At 39.0% G+C, this 20268-nt stretch overlaps 1 protein-coding gene across 1 annotated transcript in view; it reads left to right on the plus strand.

Annotated features, from left to right (window-relative positions):
• DCDC2 (doublecortin domain containing 2) overlaps nt 1-20268 on the plus strand; it is a 246346-nt gene that overhangs the window by 97427 nt on the left and 128651 nt on the right. The window contains exons 6-7 of the mRNA XM_006757281.2: nt 18204-18280; nt 18412-18543. Coding sequence (XP_006757344.1) covers nt 18204-18280; nt 18412-18543 — 209 coding nt within the window. The remainder of the gene's footprint in view (nt 1-18203; nt 18281-18411; nt 18544-20268) is intronic.

A 20268-nucleotide genomic window follows, 5' to 3' on the forward strand; every position in this document is an offset into this window, starting at 1 on the left:
CAAGTTCTAATTTCTACCTCTAATATATATTTCAGCTCTTCCTACTTTTCTCTTTCTCCTTAGTCATCCCTTACGAAAAGCCACCACTATCTCTCACTTGTATAACTCAATGGCTTTCTTTTTGGTTTCCTTGCTTCCAATCTTGCTTTCTCCAATCTGTTCTCCATATAGCATCCAGAATGATCTTTGAAAGTATCTGCAGTGGGATCTAATTGCATTTAAGCTAAAACCAAGCCTTCTTCCCTTGGCTTATGAGGCCCTGCACTGTGCCTGCCAGCTTGCCCTTCTCTCTCTTACCTACTACAGTCCAGGTGCTACAGCTTCCATTTTGTTTCTAAACATGCTCAGCTTTCTTTCTTTATAGATTTTGCACATCTGTCCTATCTCATGACTGCTTCATTTTCTTCAGAACCCTTTTCGTAATTAGTGATTACATATAATTTTAATTTCTTATGCTTTCTTTTTGTTACTGATGCCCTCTACTATTCTATGGGCTTCGTGAGGGCAGGGATCTTGACTTATTTACCAACTAGGGGCCCAGTGCATAAATTCATGCACCTTGAAAGGAACTGTGGGCCACGAGGCTGCAGTGGGCATAGGGGTGGGTCTTGGGCCATCCTCTCCGCCCCTGCCTGGCCCCTCCTGCCACAGGCCACTGTCCTTTTTCTGCTGGCAGCCCCACTCCTGCTGCCACCGCTCCTGTACACTGACAGTGCCAGCCCTGCTCGCACCCACTGACGGTGCAGAGCGAATGGGGCTGGCGCCAGCAGCAGGTGTGAGTGGGGCCAGCATTGTCAGTGGGTATGAGTGGCAGCTGCTGCCCTGATCACCCCTCAGGAGCATGGGGAGGTGGAGAAGCTCTCAGGGGCGATCAGGGCTGGCAGCTGCTACTCACACCTGCTGACAGTGCCGAGTGAATGGGACTTGTGCCAGGTGCCAGTAGTGGGTGTGAGTGGAGGCTCCAGCACTGGCTGTGGTGCAAGCAGTGGTTCTGGCTCTGGCAGCAGGTGTGAGGCCATCGCCGGCAGCAGGTGTGAGAAGCGGCTGCCAGCCCTGATTGCCTCTGAGGAGAGGGGGAGGTGGAGAAGCTCTGAGGGGCGATTGGGGCTGCCAGCTGCCGCTCACACCCGCTGACAGTGCTGAGCGATTGGGACCAGTGCCGGACGCCGGCAGCAGGTGCAAGAGGCAGCTCCGGCCCTGGCTGTGGGTGAGAGCAGGGCTGGCGCTGGCAGTGGGTGTGAGTGCCGGTCGGGACTGTGGTGCACGGGAGCAAAGAATTTTCAGTAACCACCAGAGGCTTGCCCCAATGACAGCGACTGGCACCCTGCCTTGATCTGGTGCCCCTGCTCACCTGCTCCACCATCCCACCACAGCCGATGCCCGCCATGTTCCGTGCATGCCCCCTGGTGGTCAGCGCATGTCATAGCGACTGGTTGTTTTGGTTGTTCTGCCGTTCGGTCTATTTGCATATTAGCCTTTTATTATATGGGATGAGCACTCAACACTTGCCCCAGTGCCTGGCACAGAGTAGGTAACTGTGACAAGTGACAGATGTCATTGAATGAACACTTTATGCTGACACTTTATGCTGACAGTAGGTAAACTATGAGATGTTCAGATAATTGTACTGCAGACAGCTTTAGCTTTCAGAATGTGGGGTGCCTCTTAGTACTTGCCTCTTCCTTTGAAAAAGAGTGTCACCCATGGACAACTTTCTTCTTGGCATTGGGTGCTTCGTGTGTCCTCAACTATGGCAATAATGGCAGGTGGTTGATGTCGGTGACTTGATTCCTGGGTGGTTCCTTCATTCGAAAGTGCTTACTAAGAAGCTACAGAAACGCACATTATCTGTGATGATTTATGGAGCAGGGCATGTGAAAAAAATCATAGGTAGATATGTATCATTTTATAGCCTGAAACCCTGTCCTTAAAGCATATTCCTGGAAGACAAAGTGTATTTCATCAATATTTCTATTAGATAAGTAAAGTAATTAAACAAAGATGGGAAAGGAAGACATGAACTTTTGAGGCTGCATTAATTTGAGAGGGAAATGTGCCTTAATTTTAAAATTCAGGTTGTAGTCCGAGTCCAAGAAAAACAAAGTATTTTTAAAAAGTCTCAAGCATGCAGCACTGGAACATCAGATAGTTTTGGTTAAGATAGTGATATAGGGAACTACCTTTAAACCAGTTAGAACAATGGAGTCAGTAGTCTCATGGATCTGCTGTAAATAGCATGAAGTATTACAGGTATGTTAGGGAGCCTTTGAAAGATTGACTCTTGTCAATTCCAATTTAATTATGGTCATATTTGCCTTGGGAAGCATATGGTTCTTTATGTGGTTTCTAGTCAGCAGTTGAAACTGAAGTTTGTAAATGATTTTTATCAAAAACCTAGTTAGCCTAGTCAATTTTACTATGACAGTTATAAGAGGATATATCAGGTGTAAATAATGATGTTCTGTTCCAAATCATAGAGATTTCAATTGCTGTTAGTAATTCTTTGACACTTAGGATTAGCAAGATCATAATTTTCACAGTTTAATTTTAAAACCTTTTTATTTTTTTTCATTGTAAAGTTGTATTTTAATAACACTTTAATATTTTTGGAGAATGTGAAAACTTGAAGGGAATTTAGAGATGCTCAAAGTGCAGTCCCCTCATCCTATAGCTTAGTAGACAAGACTACACAGGTTGTGAAGTGACTTATTTCAGGTAACTCAGTGAGGAGCTGAGCTCCTAGGGCAGGGGTGGGCAACCTTTTTGGGAGTGCGTGCCAAAACCAGCAAAATCTCTGACTCAAAATTCTGCATGCCAACCCTAATTTTTTGAGAACATGTTATGCCTACTTGATATCTCTTAAGGTGTAGGTATGTGAAGAACCTTGAAGAAATAATAAAATTCAATAGAGCGACAAAAACACAGTATTTGATGATGAAAAATACATTTATTTTTTAATGTATACATGTACACTGATAGTCCGACAGAAAACTTTATGACTCCGTTTGATAGTATCAGTGGGACTTTTGCTACCACATCGCTGATGACAGAGATTTTACATCAGGTTTATATTTCGTGACCTTCAGAGATATGCATGAGCTACTTTCACCCATCAGGCTACTCCTATTACGAGACTTAACAGAATTCATCACTGAGAACAAAGATTCACAAGCGTATGTGGATGAAACCAAAACACTGGTTGGATCTAGGAAGGCAGGGAGGGTTAAGGCAGAGGCATAGAAATTGCTCTTCTCCTCTCTCGTCAATCCATGTCTATGGTCTTTAAGACAACTTGTTATGTAAAATTATTTATTTATCTAAGATGTGCCTACACTGAATTTATCTGAAAAATAAAAAAAGTTGATTTTAAGAAAAAAAATGTAAATGGAAGATTATAAGAGAGGGTTTCACGTGCCAGCAAAAGTTACTGGCGTGCCATGTTTGGTCGTTGCCCACCCTTGTTCTAGGGCTTAAAGCTGCCTCCCAGGCCAGTGCCAGTGAATAATGCTATGCCACTTATTCATTCCTTTACTCCTTTACTGTCTCTCATGCTCACATTCCACCCCACACATAAGCTCAGTGAGAGTAGAGGCCCCTGTCTGCCCTCTTCAGTACTGAGTGCTCAGCATGGGGCACAGAGCCAGTGCAATGTGGGTGAAAAACTAATAGTTGCTAAAAATGTTAGTGGCTACCCTTGCTATCAGTTGCTGGGTTAATAGTGTTCTTGGTATTTATGAAGGACTGGATGTAGATCATGTACAGTTGGCACATTCTTCCGTGGGAGTCCTGAGGGCCAAATGACTTATTTAAATGCAGGTGGAAGCTGCGTTCCACCCACATGGACTGCCCTTGCATACTCAACATTGCTAACTTTCATCTTGCGTTGTTATGTAGACACTTCCAGCGGCTCTGCATCTTTAGTGGAAATTTTACATTCCATTGCCTAGGTTGGTTTGGTAACCCAAATCCTGTTTGGGAAAACAAAACAAACAAAAATGACAATGGTGAAAAGTAAACATAGCTAGTGCATTAAGAAGGAATACAAAAGAAGAGAGACAATTAAAAAACTTATTTTTTAATGCTTGGTTAGTGGTATTCCCTGTAATTTCTCCGAAGAATTCTCCTGGGTTAATGGGTTATTTTTTAACTTAATGGGGGTCATATTGTTCTCTTAGCATAGCATTACGGAAGCTCATGTAGGCTTCACTTATGAATGCCTTAAAAATGACTCAAGGTCTGTTCAGTTTTTCTATAAGATAAAGTAACTATTGTAAATAATTACTTTGGAATAAAGTTAAGCTTGGGATTAACTGATTTTAAAAAAGCAGCCCACAAAGTACAATTAAGAGGAAATTAAACCAGAATGCCAATAGTTTAAAAAAATGTGGTATGCTGGAAAATTGATTTGATGGTTCAAAATTGATGAAAATAGGTGGTCATTTTTTAAAGAGAAGAAGATTTAGCAATATGGACATTTTATTTAAATATATTTCTACTTAAGAATTTCCAAGAAGGATGTTTCTTATCATGGGCATCTTATTTTGGGGGGATGGGGGTGTCATATTTTTTGATAGATGTTATTTTTCAGAGCAGTTTTAGGTTCATAGCAAAATTGAGAGGAAGGTACAGATTTCCCATGTGCCCCTACATGCACAGCCTCCTCCATTATCATCATCCTCTGCCAGAGTGGTACACTTGTTACAACTGGTGAACCCACATTCAACATTTGTTTTGAATTGTTTTCCTGTTTTAATTTAGAGACTAGTTCAAAAGACAGATCTGCAGGCTGATGCTAATGTACCCTGCATTGGCAGACAAATAACCCTCTGAGTAACATGAAAATCCTCACCTGGCAGGCGAATCCTAACCCTTCCTGAGGGAATCAGGCCCTGGACTGGGTACAACAAACATGGGGACCTGCAGGGGACCCAGGTACAGAAAAGCAGTTTCATCAGCTCAGAGAAACTAATTGGACCCTTCTGGGAATGTTCTGAACAGCTTGTTCATTATAATTAGAGATGTCTTTTATAACTAGGTTCTCACTGAAGTTTGAGTGGTTGGGATTTTTTATTATTATATAACACTGTTGATGAAAATATTCTCTCCATAATATTTAAGTGGCTATACAGATTTTGTCACCTTGCCTTTCTGGAATTTCTAGGAGTTTGGAGGGGTTAAATGATTTCAATTTTAATTAAATTGGGGTTCCATAAATTATGCTGGTATAATCATGTAAAGAATACTTGACAGGTACTAGCCAAGGGGAGAGAAGCTTGAGTAGTCTTGAAAAGACACTGAGATCACTGAATAAGAGGGCAGTCTAGATATGCCAACATACAAATGTTTGTATATCTTCATTGATGTATAAATCAAGAAATGTCTTATTAAATGGGTGCAAATATGTGTCTACGACGCCGGTTTCTGTCTCAAGCAACATTAACAGTAGGAATGAACCCTGGACTGGGAATCAGGAGTGGCTTCATGTGACTGCTTCTTTGTTCATTGTGTGCCCTTGAAGGATAAAGAGGCTCAGCTTTTCCTACCTAAACAGCTGGAACAATACTAACCTCATAATGTTATTTTGATGAACAAATGTCACTATAAATAAAAACATTTTATGAATTTTGATGTGTTTTGCAGTGTAAACTTATTTGAAAATAGCACTTATAATGTATTATGAAAGTCAAGGTAACATTTGGAAAATATTTGATACAGTTCTGGGCATGATATATGTTCAAAAAACTGGTTCTAATTTTGTTTAGTTAAAATATTAACTGAGTGAATTCTGTGTCTAAAGCACCACAAATAGATCTTTGAGTTATAGGTGGGGCTCTTTACTAAAATAACAAAAAAGGGGCAGTCCACATCAATACTGATACTATAAGGCAGGGGTCCTCAAACTTTTTAAACAGGGGGCCAGTTTACTGTCCCTCAGACCGTTGGAGGGCCGGACTATAGTTTTAAAAAAAAACTATGAACGAATTCCTATGCACACTGCATATATCTTATTTTGAAGTAAAAAACCAAAACAGGAACAAATACAATATTTGTATTTGCATGTGGCCCGCGGGCCGTAGTTTGAGGACCCCTGCTATAAGGGAATATGTTATGAGAAATGTTGCATGAGATATTCAGACAAATGGTATGGAATTTCTGAGGAAAGAGTTATATCCAGCCGAGTGAAGAATTTTGAGAAATGAGATCTGGGTGTGGTAGGATGGCCCCAACTCAAATATGATATCAAATATTCAGCTGTAAGACATGTTAACTTTATATGAAGGCAGTGGCAGCCTTCGAAGGTGTTAACACAGGGAAGTCACATGTTTTCACCTGTGCTTCAGGAAGGCTGATTCAGAAGTAGGTAGATGAAGGAGGAAAGGTGCTGGAGGTAGAAATACAGGTTCGAGCATGCTGGACGTAGGTTATGGCAGGATTTTTAAGGACCTTGACCCTGGGCAATGGGGTGTGTAGAGGAGGAGAGAGATGAAGCAATTTTGAGGAGGGAGAAGCTATTGGACTTCATTATTGTCTGGATGTAGGAGTAATGCTGTGTCTTGTGTTACATATTTTTCAAGTGCCTTAAAAATAGCGTACTTATGCAAATTTTAATAATGCAAAATAATTCTTGTACTATAGAGACTGCTGAATTGAAGAGTGCTTAGGTGTAAAATATTTTACAAATCTTTGTCTTAACTGTCTTTTTAAAAATATATGTATATTTGTATTGATTTCAGAGAGAAAGGGAGAGGGAGAAAGAGTAGAAACATCAATGATGAGAGAGAATCATTGATCGGCTGCCTCCTGCATGCCCCACACTGGGAATCGAGCCTGCAACCTGGGCATGTGCCCTGACCGGGAATCGAACCTTGACCTCCAGGTTCATAGGTCAACACTCAACCACTGAGCCATGCCAGCCAGGTTTAACTATCTTTTAACAGTTGCAAAGTATTAGACATATCTAGTTGGTTATACAGGTTTGGTGTCAGGAGAAAGATCTGGACTAAAGATAGAGATTTGATGGTAATCAGGAGAAAGAGCTCACTAAAGATATAAAGATTTGATCATTATTAGCAAAATGATGTTGATAATAAATAACATTGGGTTAGATAAATTTGACCAGGGAGAGAGTTTATTTAAGTTACAAAGAGATGGAACCCTGGGTGAAGTATTGACATTTAGGCTTGAGCAGAAAAGCAGTCCTTAATATAGGAATCTGAGAATGGTCACAGAATGATGGAATTCAGACATTTTGCCAAACTATGATGAAGTTTGTAGTTACATTCCTTATTTGTTCTTTCTTGCATATCATAGAAGATCATTATGTCCAAAACATTTGGGAGCTATACTATTTCAGATTAATGGTATTTCTGGAACTTAATTTTCCTTAGTCTAAGAGCATAATACTAGAAAAAGATATTTTAGTATGCCAGATATTATATAGGATTATATTTTGTAAGAAATATCTAACTTTAAAAATACATCTGTTTGATTAAAAACCCTTTAATATAAATCTGTTATGAAAATTAATAGAGAGAAAATGGGCATTATGTATCTCTTATAATCTTGCATTGATCAGAAGATCTGGATTTCCTTGATTAATATTTACATGGTATATTTTTCATCCTTTTAGTTTCAATCTACTCTTGTCATTATATTAAGGTATAGCTTTTGTAAACAGTATATACTTGGATCTTTTTTCTTTATCCAATCTGACCATCTCTATAATTGAAGTTTTTTTGTTTATTTAGATATACTAAATTACTGGCATGATTTGTTTTGAGTCTACCATATTATTATTGTTTGTGTTGTTGCAGTTCACATTTGTTTTTTTGTTCCTTTTTTTGCTGCCTTCTTTAGATTCATGAAATGTTTTAAAAATTAATTCACTTTATCTTTTTATTGGCTTTTTAACTATGCTTCTTCATGATTTATTTAGTGACTAGAGGCCCAATGCACAAAATTCGTATAAGAGTAGGCCTTCCTTTCCCTGGCGGCCGGCACTGGCTCCCCTCTGGCACCTGGGACTTGGGTATCCCTTGTAGCCCTGGCTTCCTGTGGAAGGTTGTCTGGTCTAATTAGCATATTACGCTTTTATTATTATAGATTACTTTAGAGTTTACAGTGTGTGTTCTTAACTTATTTTAGTTTGCTTTCAAATATTTTACCAGTTCATAAAGATGAAGAACTTTATCCTATCTAATAAAGAGGGAATATGCAAATTAACTGCCACACCATCACAAAGATGGCAGTGCCCATAGCCACAAGATGGCAATGCCCAGTCCCCTCAGCCCCACCAGAGTCCCACGGTCCTTTCAGCACAGCCGGGGTGGCAGCAGGCGCAGGGTGCGGCCAGTCCTGCCCTCAGCCCCCCAGCTGCCCAGGGCCACCTGAGGCGCAGGCAAGCCTTGGATGGTGGCTGCCCAGCCACCCAGGGCCACCTGAGCTCAGGTAACCAGGGCTGGCCAAGGCTTGCGCTGCCAGCAGTGGCAGCAACAGAGGTGTGATGGGGCATCGCCTTCCCCTGATCGCTGGGTTGCCTCCCGCCCTTGAGGGCTCCCAGACTGTGAGGGGGGTCAGGCCGAGCATGAATTTCATGTCCCGGGCCTCTAGTTACAGTAAAATTTCATTTACCTTCATTTGTACCTTTGCATTCTTGTGAAATGTTTTGCTTCTAACATGTTACAAATCTCATGAGTCATTACTATTTTTTTTTGCTTTAAAATAGTCTTTAAGATTAAAAATTTTAAGTCTTTAAAATTGCTCATATATTTTCTTAAAATGTTTTTCATTCTTTTGTGCAGATCCAGACATTCATTTGATATTATTTCCCATCAGTATGAAGAGCTTTCTTTACATATTTTTGGTAGTGTGTGTCTGCTAACAAAATTCTCTGGAAAAAAAAAAGTTTTTATTTTACCTCCCATTTGGAAAGATATTTGCTCAGGGTATAGAATTCCAGGTTAACATTTTTTTTTCTTTCAGCACTTTAAAGAGAAGCCAGTCATAATTCTTATTGTTGGTACTCTGACTTAAATGTGCATATTTTCTCTGATTGCAGTTTGACTGTAGTGGGACTCAGTGTGATTCTCTTTGTATTTGTCCTGATTGGGGCTTAATTTTTGGATCTGTTAATTGACACCATTAATCAGTTTTAGAAAACTTTTGGCCATTTTCTCTGTAAATACTTCTTTTGGCTCATTCTCTCTCTCTTCTCCTTGACTTCATTACACATGCTAGATCACTCGTTTTACATATCTCTGATGCACTGACCACTTTTTACTTTTTTTGTGCTTTACCTTGGATAATCTTTGTCTTTGAGTTGACTCTTCCTTTCTTCTATTGTATCTAATCTACTATTAAGACCATCTAATGAATTCTTCATTTCACAGATACTGTTTTCTAGTTCTAGAATATTCATTTGTGTGTTTTCTTAGTTCTGGGCTAAAATTTCTCATCTTTTGCCCTAGCTGGTTTGACTCAGTGGATAGAGTGTCGGCCTGCAGACTTAAGGGTTCCAGGTTCGATTCTGGTCAAGGGCACATGCCCAGGTTGTGGGCTCAATCCCCAGGAGGGAGCATGCAGGAGGCAGCTGATTGATGGTTCTCTCTCATCATTGATGTTTCTCTCTCTCCCTCTTCCTTTCTCTCTGAAATAAAAATATATTTAAAAAAATTTCCCATCTTTCATCTATTTTGTCTACCCTTTCTATTGATTTCTGTAACATAATAACTCTTTAAAAATCCTAATTTGCTAATTTCAATATCACAATCATTTGTGAGTTTGATTGTATTTTTTCCTCTTGATAATGAGTCATATTGTCTTTATTTACATGTTTTATAGTTTCATTGTATACTGGTATTTTGTATACAATTTTGTATAAAATTTGCAGAGACTGAAGGTAGGTTATGTTTGCCCACAGGAAAAAAGTACACCCCTTTTTCTGTTGAGCTGCTAGTGTGAGGGCCTGATCTCAGTATAATCCATTGTTGGGCTGAATTGTAGCTTTAGTTTCAGTTTACAAGTGGTTTCAAACATTCATTGGGTGAATCAGGCCTTGACCCCTCTCCAGCAGGGCTTTGGGTTTAATACTGGTGAAATTCTAGAGAGATATCACTACTTTTATTTCAACTGCTAGCTATTTACATCCTTGGACATCTCTCTTTCTCTCTCTCTCTCTCTCTCTCTCTCTCCCTCTCTCGCTCTCCCTCCCTCCTTACCTGCCTCTCTCCCTCCTTCCCTCCTAGTTCCACCTCCAGCTTTCCACACCATGAGGCTTTTCCCCCTGCTCTTTTACCCTGCTCTTAGCTTTGTTGCACTTATGTGCACTTAAAGATGATCTCATGGGGGAGAATTGGTGGGCAGTGTAGACTTGCGCTTGGGTCTCTCGGTCATGCCAGCTCACACACTGGCTGGCCATTTGTGGGAAGGTTTGTTCCTCTGCCTGCAGTGCCCCTGGGTATGAAAGCAGCTGTAGGTTTCCTCTCTCTTTTGAGGTTCATCCCTTTCTGGAATTTAGTTCATTCAGACTTCTTTGCATTTTAAGCTCTTTGATGCATTTTTAAAAATTATGATTTCTAGCTTGTTTCTCAGTTTTTGTTGTAATGTTGGGAACAGTAGTCTCCTACAACCTTCTACCTCCAAAAGTGGAACTATTTCTTAGTTTACTTGAAAATGGAAAGAAAAACACTGACATACCAGTATTTAGTAATGGAAATGACATAAGCCCAATAGATGCATTTTATTTATTAAATTTTGTACCAATTATCAGAATTTATTTCTTGAGATTTGAAAAAGTGACAGATAATGATAGTTAAACTCTGTAATTTTTGTGTCTCAGAAGATCTGTGTTAATCTGCAGATTAGGGTAAGGCAAAACTTATAATTATTAAGATTTGATGTAACACCATCAGTAGAAATCTAAGGAGAAGGTGAATCAACTCTCCTTTGGAAAGCTTCGGTTACTGTCCTCACCTCTTCCTATATAGCTTTTCCTTTTTTCAGTTTCTCTTTCAGTCCATGCATCTGGAGTATCTTCATGATAAATGGTTTCATTCCATGAAGTCTAGGAGATGTTCCTGGCATAAACTATCCTCTGATAGAGGCACTTTCTAATTGTTAGTTATGACACATAACATCAACACAGGACATGCTCAGCCTGGTGGGTCATACCATAACCATGCATCAGGCATTTTAGCTGATCTTTCTTCCACATAAAAAATAGTAATGTTGAAAAAACATAGATGGTTATTTAAGGAAGCTCCTTAGAATAAACAGTAGTTTGTATTCACCAGTTATATTATCCCTAGGGTAAGTTATTTTCTTACTCTGTTGTCTTTTAAAAATTGTTATCCCTTTTCATTTATCAAAAAAGTGGTAGAAAATGATTACATATTTTGTGAAGGACATTATTCTTTTCTATGCTATTAGAGGCCCATTGCAGGAAGATTCCTGCAAGAATAGGGCTTCCTGCAGCCAGAGCGAAGCAGAGAAGGGAGCAAGCCCGCCCTTCTCCGCTGCCTCACTCCCTCCTGTGTCCGCTGCCTCGGGACACTTCATTGGCGGTAGAGTGGCGAGGCTGGATCGGCTGCCGGAGTGGGCGGATCGTGCCTTGCTGCTCACCCCTGTGGCCCCCAGCCAGGTGACAGGCCCAGACACTCCAGCCCTCTGGGGGCAGATCCAGCCTCGCCACTTGGCGCCCCCCTTCCCCCTCATCTCCCCCACCACCTGCCTGGCCAACAAGCCTGGACATTTCAGTGGTGGGGCTGAGGGGACTGGGCGCTGCCATCTTTGTGGCAGAGTGATGATTAATTTGCATATTGCTTTTTTATTAGATAGGATGTGCTATCTTTTTAGAGTAGTAAATAAAGTTTCCTCAAGTTTACCATTTTGAGAACTCACTTTTTCTTAAATCTATAGAATAAGAGTCAAAGTGTCTTTGTGTAGGTTGGCCTATATTTTGCAAATATATAACTTTAAGTACTTAAGTTTTTCCTTAATGTTTAAGTCTGTTTTATGGACAGTTACAAAATCCTGATATGTTCGTTAAAATTGAGTTTTTGTATATAATTCAGATTTGAGTTTTCAAATTGTATGATGAGCTTTTACAAGAAGTCAGTTGTCACTAGGCTTTTGTGATGGTGTTCATTTAATAGCATCATTTCCTCAGGTCCTTAGACTGAGTTTGGTTTTCTTGGCTTAGGGTTTCTGGAGATGGTGAGTGCTGAGATTTGAGGCAGATGGATCCTCTGAAGCATGCAGCCTAACAGCCTCAGGGGCTTGTATTGCCACTTCATTAATTAGTTCATGGAGCATCCCTTTGGGCTAATTTAGTAGGATTATCCCTATTTTTACAGATCAAGAAAATAAGATAGGAGGTATTGAATTGGCAATTAGTCCTGGAATTTGGAACTAGTTACTCAGTTTGTAGATTTTGATCTTATTATTTCAAATATATATTTTCACAGCAACACTTTTAGTTTTGTTGAGTTTTTTTTATAACAGATTCATATTTTTGAGTCACGAAGGTTTTAACTTGAATTTTACACAGCCACTGTGATGTCCTGCTATGTATCATGCGGAATTTGTGAACTTAAGGTAAATTACATACTTAGACTAATTAGTTTCACATGAAGCCTTGGTGGGTTTTTATTTTTGTTTTAGGAATGGCCCTTTGTGACATAAATACACTCTAACATACCAGAGACAGAGTGATATATTGGAAAGCACATGAGAGTTGTTACGAAAGATCTGCGCTAGAGCCCTGGCTTACCTCATTCTAGCCGAGTGAACCTGGTTAAGTCATGTGTGCCACCTTTGACTTTGAAAATATTTCCAAGAAACATCTTAGCCAAATATGTGGTCTGTCTATCATCTATCTATCTATCTATCTATCTATCTATCTATCTATCTCTCTATCTATTGATCATACTCAAGGAATGACCCCTCTCTCTAGTTCTCCAGGCTAACCTACTTCTCAATAAGTAAACTGGGTTTTCTAAGGTAATGTTGGCCCAGTGCAGACTAAAGGCAGAAGTCAGCTATAAGCATATCCTACTTCAGTCCATTGGTGGTGATTCCCTCACCAACGGACAAAACCAAATAGGAGTATGAGCTGTGCTGGACCCAAAGTCTGAGTTTTGCCTTGATATATTTTCATGGTCACAGATTACATAACGCCATTCCTGGGATCCAGGGGTCTGAGTGGGAGTAGCTTCTAGTCCATCCCTATGTGTCTATCCTCTGTAACTAGATGTGTTGACACTTAACATTATTCTCATATTTTAAATGCTATTTATTTTCAAAGGGCTAGGGAAAGTATATGGATTACTAAGAAAATTTACAAATTTAAAAAACATTCTAGTTTAATATGTTTCCCTTTATCTAACCCTTTGATATCTCTAGATTAGCACCAAGTGACCAATACTTAATCCCTGATAAGGACTCTGGAAAGCTCCTTATATGCAGTAGATTTAACTTAGAATTTTTATCATTTAAGATGTCAATAGAAAAATTATTTTTAAAGGAAAAATTTTCCAAAAAGTTTCAGTTATTTTATACAGTGGTGTTGCATTTTTTTTTCAATTCAGATATATTACTTGGATTATTTTATTAGTATATCTGAAGACAGACTATTTCCATTATTTTTACTATAATGACTCAAATAAATATATATTTAAGATTAAGCTTAGTTCAGCTGGTCAATCATGAACATTTGGGAAGTATTTGTCTTATGAATAAATAAAAAAACTTGTCCAAGCAGATGGTTTGCTTTAATTCAAGCAACAATTTATAGACTCAGAATGAAGTTATGTAATTATTTTTAAAATCATGTTTATTTATGAAATTCTGTATATTATAAATACGTATTCTCTAAAAAAGAGTAGCATATTTTAGCCAACTCAAAAGTCTTTAAGTTATTTATTTATATAATTTATTCATCTTCATCTTGAATTCAATAATCCAGCAAGGTATTGAACAATTAAGGTTGGTAGGCAAGACTTTTGAAAAATTAACAACTGACTATGAAGTGTGTGCTCAGTACATTAGTAATTAATATTGAGAGTAACTAAAAAGTAACAATAGGGACCAGAAAATAGACACCAAATAAATAAAATATACTATGTGTCAGATGATGGTGATATGGAAAAAAGTATCACCATCAGCAGTGAAAGGCAACAGAGAACCAGGGATGTGGCAGCAGCTTTAAGTCAAGTGAGCAGGGAGGCAGTGTAGCTATATTTAAAACGTGGATTTCAAGAGGAAGACACTGTTACCCAATCAGAGTCAGAAAGGCCTGTCCTTCACACAGTTAAAAGTTACATGCAGTTAAACATGCTGACCTTACAAGTAAGCAATCTGATTGATGGGAGAGGGATTTGTAGTCACCTAAAGATATTGTAAACCACACCTGGCCATATAACAGCATTCCTTATAAATGGATTTATTGTCTATGCTATAGTATGAACTTAGATAAATCAAGGGACTCTTGACATTGATCAAGACTAAGCTTTCAATAAATCCCATTAAACAAAAAATGCTTATTTATTTTGCAAGTTCTCAATTTTAATAGTTTATTCTACAGACCTACTAACATATTTGTGCAAATGAGTATCTCCAAGGAAACACGTCATGGCACTATTTGCAATAGCAAAAGTTTGGAAACAAAGTCTGCAAAGGTTTGGAAACCATTATTAAGGGACAGGTTAAATAAACTATGGAGTGTCACAGAGTGGGATATACACAGCTTCTATAAAGAATGAAGCAACCCTTCCCCTAAGTTCCATAGTGGTCTCCATGGTACATTGCTATGTGAGAAAGGGAGGTGCAGAAGAAGGGGTATAGCAGGATATACTTATGTTTAAAAATTATATGTTCATAAGAATGATATGCTTATGTCTGTGTAGACTGATGTTTGAAGGGACATTGCTGACTCTGGTTGCAACGTGGTGGTGGGGAGCAGGAGTAGGAAGGGCATTTGTTTTTCACCATTTGCCTCATTTTACTATTTGAATTTTGTGTAGGTGCCTGCCTTACCTATTAAACATCTTTTTTTAAACAAGTCAACATCACCATTAATGTTGGTATCGGTGCAAGAGTGTTGGGTTTAAAATGTGAAATTATTTTGATTGAATTGAAGTGTTCTATTCTGTATTGGAGTATCTTTTTTTCCTTCCATGTTATACATTGAATCCTCAGACCTTATTCATCTTCTAGCTCAGGGGTTCTCAACCTGTGGGTCACGACCCCTTTGGCGGTCGAATGACCCTTTCACAGGGGTCACCTAAGACCATCCTGCATATTAGATATTTACATTGCGATTCATAACAGTAGCAACATTATAGTTATGAAGTAACAACGAAAATAATTTTTATGGTTGGGTCACAACCTGAGGAACTGTATTTAAAGGGCCAGAAGGTTGAGAACCACTTCTAGCTGAACTTTCCTATCTGGTTACTCTCCCCATTTCCCCACCCTTTCTGGCAACCACTTTTCTACTCTCCTTTTCTATGAGTTTGACTTTTTTTTTTTTTTCAGATTCTATGTGTAAGTGATATCATGCAATTTTTTTCTTTCTTTGTCTGGTTTATTTCAGTTAGCACAATGCCCTTAAGGTCCATCCGTGTTATCCAAGTGGCAGGACTTCCTTCTTTCTCACAGCTGAATAATATTCCACTGTGTATGTACGTGTGTGTGTGTGTGTGTGTGTGATATCACATTTTCTTTATCCATTTTTCATCAGCAGACACTTAAATTGTTTCTGCGTCTTGACTATTGTGAATAATGCTGCAGTGAACATGGGAGTGCCGCTATCTCTTCAAATGTCCTATGTGCATTACTTTAAATCAATGCTCAGAAGTGGGATTAACTGATCATTTGGTAGTTCTATTTTTAATTTTTTGAGGAACCTCCATAGTGTCTGAACCAATTTGCGTTTTTACCAACAGTACACAAGGGTTTACTTTTCTCCACATCTTAACCAACACTTGTTATCTCTTGTTAAGGAGCTCACTCTCTATGTTTTATTTCAGGACTTACGGTTTTAGGTCTTATATTTATGTCTTTAATTGGTTTAGAATTGATTTTTGTATTTGGTATAATATAGGGGTCCAGTTTCATTCATTTTTATGTGGCCGTTTAGTTTGCATGAAAGGATTGTCTTTTTCATATTGTACATATATTCTTGGCTTCTTTATTGTAAATTAACTGACCATAAATGTGTGGGTTTATTTCCTGGCTCTCTATTTTGTTTCATTGATCCATGTGCCTTAGATCAGTGTATCTTTTAATTAAATTTTAACAAACATTTATTATACAACTAGCAGGCATTGCAAGTATTTTTTTAGTCACCAGTGAGAGGCAGGAAAATTCATGCATTTTGTTCCACTCAAAAAAGCATATTTTGAAAAAAGGAGAGAATACTATAAATTATTCAGGGTTAACATTTGATCTCTAAAATAGCTAGTAAAGTGTATAACCAATAGTTAGAATTCATATATATGGGCTCACTAACTACTCGGCTCCTTATTATGTGCGATATTTTAGACAAATAATTAAGCTCTAGTTTGTTCACTTGTAAAATGGGGCAATAGTAATTGTACTTCCGGATATGGCTTTGATGATTAAATGACATATAACGCATGTAAATTACTTAGCACAGTGCTTTCCATTAAAGCTAGTGCAATAAATGTTAGCTGTTTTTATTTATAAGTTCCCTTTGCTTATAAGTTTTCTTTTCAAATTGGAGAGTGGAAGCCCTCAAAAGTGCTGTCCTCTACTGCACACTATAGTAGCAGTAGCAGTTTGAGACAGAAAGCGAAGGAAGAATGAATAGAGGAAGACCAGTGATTAATGAGCTAGGCCCACCGAATGGAGAAATAAGGGCATTGTATGCAGAGGGGCACGATGCACAAAGGCACAGAGGTGGATGCATGGCGTGTTTTGGGAATGGAGGGGTGTATGCTAGTTTGTGTAAAGTGTACTACCAGAGGTCTGCATGGAAGGAATATTGGTAGGAGGCGAGGAAACTGAGCAAGCAATGGTTGGCCATGGGGTTCTTACAGGCAATGCCTAAGAGTTGGGCATTATCTTTCAGTGGTAGAGATGGAAACTGGATAACAGAAGATCAGATATAGGATGTGGGCAGGAGGAAGTGGGAATGTGAAGGAGGAGGAGGATATATAGGGATGGGGTAGTGCTTGATAGGGCCAAAGGGCTAAGGGAGAAATTGAAGATCCCACATGGTGGTGGAGGGGTCTAGATAACTAATGGGACAAATAGAACCATCGGGGGACAAATTCCAAGTGGGGGTGAGCTTTGTAAAGGGATGAAGATCCTCCTTATGAGACAGGCAGAAAGGTGAGAAGCAGTGAAGGTGCAGAGGAGGTGGGATGGGCAGGATACAGAGGTTGAAAGGCTGCAGGCCTTTCAGCTTCTTGAAGTTTGATCTGAGAATGATCAGTTGGAAGGAAATGATCTGCTGAGTATTTGGGGTGGGATTTTAGGGTTTAAGACGAGAGGTAGGGATTTGGATTATCCACCGTAGGAAATGTAAGAAGTAATGGACTTGGGAGGAGGATGAGTCTGGCTGATGCAAACTCTTGGTGAGAGGGTCCCAGGGAGCCATGTGGTTCTTGCTAACAGTAGCCTGGATTCTAGAAGCAACAAGGATGGAAAGATGACCAGACCCACCCAGATGCAAGGAGTTCAGGAACTGAGGGCATTGGCTCAAGGGCAGCTGATAAATTGGGAAGAAGGAAATTTGAGAAAAAGTGACAGAGTTAGTCTGAAGAGAATAGAATGAGGTCAAGATGCATGGGGTCTAAATTCAGGGAGGAGGTGAAATGAAGGTGGGAGAGGAGAGGTGACAAGACAGATTGTGGCTGGAGGGGGGCTTCAGGGTTCAGTATTTTATAGGATTATTTTATTGTTGTTTTCCAGAAAGCACTGTTTTAAAAAGTTGCCCTGAAATTCTTCTAACAGCCCAACAGTGTCTGTATTGGTATAGATCAGGGGCAGAAATTTTTCTTGAGAGCTTCGTTAAGGCCACATAATATTGATAGAGGATGAGCCCAGAGTGTTTTTACAAAGCAAGATGTTAACACAGGCATCACAGGTCTCAGCGAGTTCCCTGGAAACCTGTAGTTTTTCCTCAATAAGAAACAACTAACATAAGCTCAGTGATTTGTGTTTCTTTGCCTTTAAAGGTAAAACCAGTAATCCACAGCAGGATCAACGTGTCAGCTCGATTTAGAAAACCACTTCAGGAACCCTGTACTATCTTGTAAGTTGGAGGCCTTTACAGTTCAAGTTGAAATTGCCTGGTGGTTTTCTTCTGGTTTGGGGTTTGCACTATAATTATAGTGGCATTACTCTGTCAAATGGTATGGCTCACTGGCTTTGCTTTTTGTCCAGCTTGATTGCAAATGGAGACCTCATAAGCCCAGCATCCCGCCTCCTCATCCCTAGAAAAGCCTTGAACCAGTGGGATCATGTGCTACAGATGGTCACGGAAAAAATAACTCTGAGGAGTGGGGCTGTTCACAGGTATGTCAAAATCATCTTGCAAGTGGATGGTTTTCAGAATTGTTGAAAATATTCCCAGGAGGCTCTCAAGTCACTTGTCCCAAATTTGAATTTTGGCTCACCAGTTAGGCTCTAGTTTCTTTATCTGTAAAATGGGTATGTAATAATACTTACCTTATAGGATTGTTTTAAGGAATAGGATAAGCCACCTATGGAGCTTAAAACAGTTCTTGGCACAAATATTAACTATTTTTATTCCTTTAATTTAGAGCAGTTAGGCAACATTCATTCTGTTGAGAACTTTTTTTGAATGAGCCAGGTTCTTGACTTTTAGTTAACTGTCTTTTTATTCAGGAGATATTTAAGATTCTTTGATGGTCCAAACTATTTGCCTAGCATAAAGAATCAGACATCAGGAGCTGTTAGTGGATTTAAGGAAGAGGCAGATAAGAGAGGATAATTAAGTGGGGATGTTTAAACTTGAGAAATCAAAAGCATTTTTCTCAAGTTCTGAAATTTAAGTGAAGGTTAAAGTCATAACTTTTAAATTGTGAAGCCTATTAAATTATCCCTTGATGGAGGCTCCCTAGTTTAGTTCCCTATAGGTGGGAGGGTTACAAATAATATATACAAGCACAGAACATATTAAGAATATACACAAAGACTTGGAACCTAATCAAGAGTTTTCTGGTTGTTCTTGAGTCCTATCTTTATCCCAAACTCTCTAACATACTCCACTGGTAGAACATACTCCTGCTTTCAAGAAGTTATGCCCTGCCCATTTTCATTTCTATATATCTACCTATAGACACATATGATAATTATGTCTTTCAATTTAATGTATGTACATATTCATATATATATATATATATGTATATATCTCCTATATAATAAAAGGCTAATATGCAAATTGACTGAACAGTGGAACGACCGATTGCTATGACGTGCACTGACCACCAGGGGGCAGACATTCAATGCAGGAGTTGCCCCCTGATGGTCAGTGCACTCCCTCCCCCAACCTCCCATGGTTCTTCCCCTCAGCCAGCCAGCCCAGATCAGCCCCGATCAGGACTGGGTAAGATGGCCCTAATCAACCCCAATCACCGGCCAGGCTGAGGAACCCCACCCATGCATGAATTCGTGCACCAGGCATCCAGTGTCAAATATTATTCTGTCCTGGGGGCTTTGTATGAACTGTTTTTTCTGCCTATGATATTTTCTCCCTCAAATCTTCCCTAGACTGATTTCTTCTCTTCACTCAGGACTCATCTAAAATAGTATCTTTTCAAAGGAACCTTCCTTGACACTCTATCCTCTTACCTTGTTTTATTTTTAGCACCTCTTCCTACCCAACATCTATTTGCCTTTTTATTTGTTTTGTTTTTTTTTATCTGCCACATGATTCAGACTAGAATATAATTTTCAGGAAAGAACTCTGTCTTGTTCAATACACATACACATATTTTTAATGAATGTATGAATTATCTCCTAATTTTGTTCCTTTCAAAAGCAGTATGACTTATCAAGGATAGAATCATGCTACTTTCTGAAAGAAAAATTACTACAGATATTATATTTACATTTATTTTATGATAACCCAATATATTTTGGAGAAGTTCTAGCATATTTTTAGAAATAATAGCTCCTCAATTTGTCTTAAAAAAATCTACATTCTTATTATGTACCCAGTCTATTCTTTGTGGTTTCTATGTCTGATATCATAGAGTAAAACATTTGAGGAAGTGA

This window comes from Myotis davidii, unplaced genomic scaffold, assembly GCF_000327345.1.
Source record: "Myotis davidii unplaced genomic scaffold, ASM32734v1 scaffold53, whole genome shotgun sequence".
Classification (NCBI taxonomy): Eukaryota; Metazoa; Chordata; class Mammalia; order Chiroptera; family Vespertilionidae; genus Myotis; species Myotis davidii.